Here is a 4,231-nt window from a genome sequence, read left to right as displayed (position 1 = left end):
ATTTTCTTTTGTTTCGTTTTCACTCAAAGATGCTGAGTAAAAGTGTGTGGGTTTGTTTTCAGTTGTATATTTTATTGTTGTTGTTATAAACAGTTGTAGTAGTGGTAGTTTTAGGCACAGGTCAGGCATCTGCTCTTTCCTTTTTTCTTTTTTTTCCCCCTTCTTTTTTGCTTTTTTTTTTAACGCAGATGTGCTGTAGTGTATATGGATCAGTTCTCACGCTTTGACACCTCCTTGAAACTGAAACTAAACCTACTGTTGTTCGTTACAGCTCTTCATACCTACTTGTGTATGGATCAGTCTGCTTTGACAACTTCACTTTCTCAAGGAGGCGTCACTGCGTTCAGACAAATCCATATACGTTACACCACATCTCCTAGGCAGATGTCTGACCAGCAGCATAACCCAACGCGCTTAGTCAGGCCTTGAGTGCATGCTTATATATTTGAGTACCTATCAGAGTGGAATTCTTCTACAGAATTTTGCCAGAGGACAACAACATTCTCGTTGCCATGGGTTCTTTTTTTGGTGCGCCAACTGCGTGCTGCACACGGGACTTCGCTATGTCGCCTCATCCGAATGACTAGACAAGACTGACGCTCAGTTTGATTTTCCAGTCAAACTTTGGAGAAATGGCGAGAGCGGGACTCAAACACACACCCTCACCCTGTGTTGGCAGCTGAGCGTCTTAACCAATTCAAAGCCACACTCATTTGCAGTTGTAGTGGCAAGTTGTTGATGTTGTGTGTGTGTGTCTCTCTTGCTCCAGGGGGCATTCTGGGGAGTGCTGGCAGGTCAGGCCACTGGAGTTACCCGACTGGTGCTGGACTTTGTCTACCCGGCACCGGCATGTGGCCATGAAGATACCAGACCCGCCGTGGTGTCCAAGGTAAAGGGGTGGATGTGTGGGGCGCATTATGTGGAGGGATGGTGTGTGTGGTGGGGGTGGGTGGGGGACGGGGGGGAGCGGGGGTGTATGTGTGCGCGTGTGCATGTGTGTATGTGCATATTTTATGTTTTGTTTGTGAGAGAGAATGTGTCACACACACACACACACACACACACACACACACACACACATATTTTGCTCTTGCTTGACTGATTGGTTGTTGTGTTTATATAGGGCAAGTATGGATTGTGTGTGTGTGTGTGTGTGTGTGTTTCCTTATTTCCTCCTTTCCCTATATTTTTTCTGTCCTTCCTACTTTTTTTTCTTTCTTTTTTTTTTTCTTTTTTTTTTTAATCAGGTGCACTTCACCTATTTCTCCATCATCGTGTTGGGGGTTACATCCCTTGTGGCGCTGACCGTAAGTCTCACGGGCCCAGCTCAGGACGCAAAAGAGGTCAGAGACAGTTGTGTGTCAGCTGAGGTGTGGTACGTGTAAGTGTACGTGTGAGACAGGTGGGGAGGAGAGCGATGGGGGGAGGAGGGGAGACAAACGGAAAGAATGCGTTGTATTGGTCTGGTAGAGGAGTGGACCCGAGGGACCGTCTCGGACACGTAGAATAGACAGGGTGGTTTCGGATGGATGAGTGTATTGAGCGCCGGGTGGGCGGGTACTCTGGGAGAGATTTACATGGCACGTTGTGTTCGTGTGCGAACTATGGGTTATGGACTGTAGCTGTTGAGAGAGTGACGGCAGAAGAAAGGGGATGGAGTGAGGGAGTCGGGGGCTGGCTGGAGAAAGGGGGAGAACGAGGGGCTGATATTATCATCTGCACGTGCGTTTGTGGCCGGGCACTCCGGAGGATAGTAGTAACTTGGCATGTTGAATACGTGCGTTACTAATGGGTGATAAGCGATAGACAAGAGTCAGTGACAAAAAGAAGGGGGTGGAAGGAGAGGGCCAGGAGGGAGTAGGAATGGTTCAGTGATAGTGAATGTGCGTCGTTTGTAGGTGCCGTTTTTTTTTGGGGGGGGCGGGGGGGGGGGGGTCGCACTTTTGTGTCGTGATTTCACACAAGCCGCTCGCGCTTTTCATGTGTGTGGGGAGTGGGGGTGTATTGATACATTTGATTGGAGTTGAGTTTTTGGTGTACAACAGAGAGGTCTGAAAGGATCTTGGATTGAAAAAATGAAAAGGTATCCATGTATGTGTTTGCCTATACCAGCATCTGAGTTTGTTTGGTTGGGCGGCGAAAGTGTGCTAAAGTGGGCAGTTGTGAGAGTGTGCGAAAGGAAGTGTTCAGGGACATTTTGTGAAGTTCTTTCCGAGTTTTGGGTAAGCAAACATCAGTTTAATGTTATTCATATTTCATGATGATGATGATGATGATAGTGGTGTTGGTGATAAAGATGATGGTTTCTTCTTCTTCTTTTTTTTATACATCGTAGTTATAATATCAGTTGTTTATTGTTGACGCTAAGCCTTTATATTGTCATAATCACCACTTTTGCTCCGTTGTAGATGATAATGATGACGACTACAGTAACTGGATCCAGTTTATCACTGATGTCAGCAACGACAGTGATGAAGATGTTAACAAACGTGACTGATGATCTGATGACGTTGGGGAGACGGACAATGACGATGTCAGTTAAACACCGACAACGCTGCTAATTAATAATGTTGGTGTGAAACAGATTGATGGTCTCACCTGGTGGAGTCTGAGCAGACAGAGAAGACAGCGAGCACGGAAAAACGACTACAGCATAGCCGCCGTCAGAAAACCCAAAGAAGAAGGTAACCCCCACACCACTGACTTGTAACATCCACATTAATGACTCTCTTCCCCACACCACCGACTTGTAACATCCACATTACTGACTCTCTTCCCCACACCACTGACTTGTAACATCCACATTAATGACTCTCTTCCCCACACCACTGACTTGTAACATCCACATTACTGACTCTCTTCCCCACACCACCGACTTGTAACATCCACATTAATGACTCTCTTCCCCACACCACTGACTTGTAACATCCACATTACTGACTCCCATCCTCACACCACTGACTTGTAACATCCACAATTCTGACTTCCTTCCCCACACCACCGACTTGTAACATCCACATTAATGACTCTCTTCCCCACACCACTGACTTGTAACATCCACATTAATGACTCTCTTCCCCACACCACTGACTTGGCGCTTATAGTGCCGCATTTCAGAACACTCACATTTCATGACCCATGTCAGAAGAAAACAGATCTGTCCCGCCCGTTTGGGATTAATTTACTTCTTATTCATCTCCTGACTCAAATCAGTGGATTACTACCAACCAGTGTATTGGTTTGCTCCTCGTTGTTTGTCGGGGGGGTTTTGTTGTTGTTGTTTTGTTTGTTTTTGTTTTTGTTCTCTCTTTTTTTCTCTTTTTTTATTTTTTTATTTTTTATTTGGACAGTCATGTCTTGGACAAAAGTTGTTGGGATTCGTTTGCTGTCTCTAAACGTATCTACATGCAGTTTGTATATCAACATTAAACCAGTGGAGAGTGGTTTTCCTTACTGGAGAACATCTCCACACACACAAAAAAAAACACATCTTAACACAGAGAAACGGATATCCATGAATCCTATTTTTTACTTGAACTTCTGTTGCCCACTTGTCTATTTCAACTGGACATTGTGATTTTTTGTTCTTTTTTTTTATTCAATGAAAGTTCAAACTATTGCCATGCTGTCTTGTGCTGGAACCAGTTTCTGCTTTGCCTCTCAATCGGGGCTGGTCATTAATTTTCACAGATCATCTGAAAGGGACAGAGATCCACATCGACGGATCAACGCCGATGGAAGACACGAACGATAACTCCACGCCGGTTCCGCAAACGTTCGACTCAGTGGTCCCCGCTCCCTGGTGTCATGTCCTGAACTGTGTGGCGTTGTTCCTCCTGGCTCTGCTTGGCTTTCTGTTTGGCTTCTTCGCCTAGGTGGTCTTCGCCTAGGTGGTCTTTGCCCAGTTCTTCAGTGGAGAACAAAGATAGTTTCTGATTAAGAAAAAAGAAAGAAGTAATTATTCTGGAAGAGAGTGCTTATGTTAAAAAGGATAGGGGTTGTACGGGTAGGTGTAGAAGGTGAAGGGGTAGAGTAGAATAACAGGCAAAGGATAGGTGCACAATCCACTCTCTCCTCGTACCACAGCAGGGTCTTTTAGAAAGATGAATTGAGGTGTAGAGGAGATACCATCTTTACTTAGTATTTCATGATAACTTGCTCCCTCTGCACTTGGCCAAGGGAAGGGGTGAAGGGAGAGAGAGTATGGGGAGGGGTGTTGGTGGGGATAGAT

General features: G+C 45.5%; 1 protein-coding gene across 1 annotated transcript in view; it reads left to right on the top strand.

The window, feature by feature from the left end:
* LOC143284234 (sodium/mannose cotransporter SLC5A10-like) overlaps nucleotides 1-3,991 on the top strand; it is a 129,485-nt gene extending 125,494 nt beyond the window's left edge. Inside the window, exons 13-16 of the mRNA XM_076590908.1 lie at nucleotides 770-889; nucleotides 1,248-1,343; nucleotides 2,585-2,684; nucleotides 3,691-3,991. Of these exons, the coding sequence (XP_076447023.1) occupies nucleotides 770-889; nucleotides 1,248-1,343; nucleotides 2,585-2,684; nucleotides 3,691-3,875 (501 nt within the window). The 3' untranslated portion in view covers nucleotides 3,876-3,991. The remainder of the gene's footprint in view (nucleotides 1-769; nucleotides 890-1,247; nucleotides 1,344-2,584; nucleotides 2,685-3,690) is intronic.
* Nucleotides 3,992-4,231: the final 240 nt, after the last annotated feature.

The sequence above is a fragment of the Babylonia areolata genome, chromosome 7 (assembly GCF_041734735.1).
Source record: "Babylonia areolata isolate BAREFJ2019XMU chromosome 7, ASM4173473v1, whole genome shotgun sequence".
NCBI lineage: Eukaryota > Metazoa > Mollusca > Gastropoda > Neogastropoda > Buccinidae > Babylonia > Babylonia areolata.
This window is presented reverse-complemented; position numbering and strand designations above follow the sequence as displayed.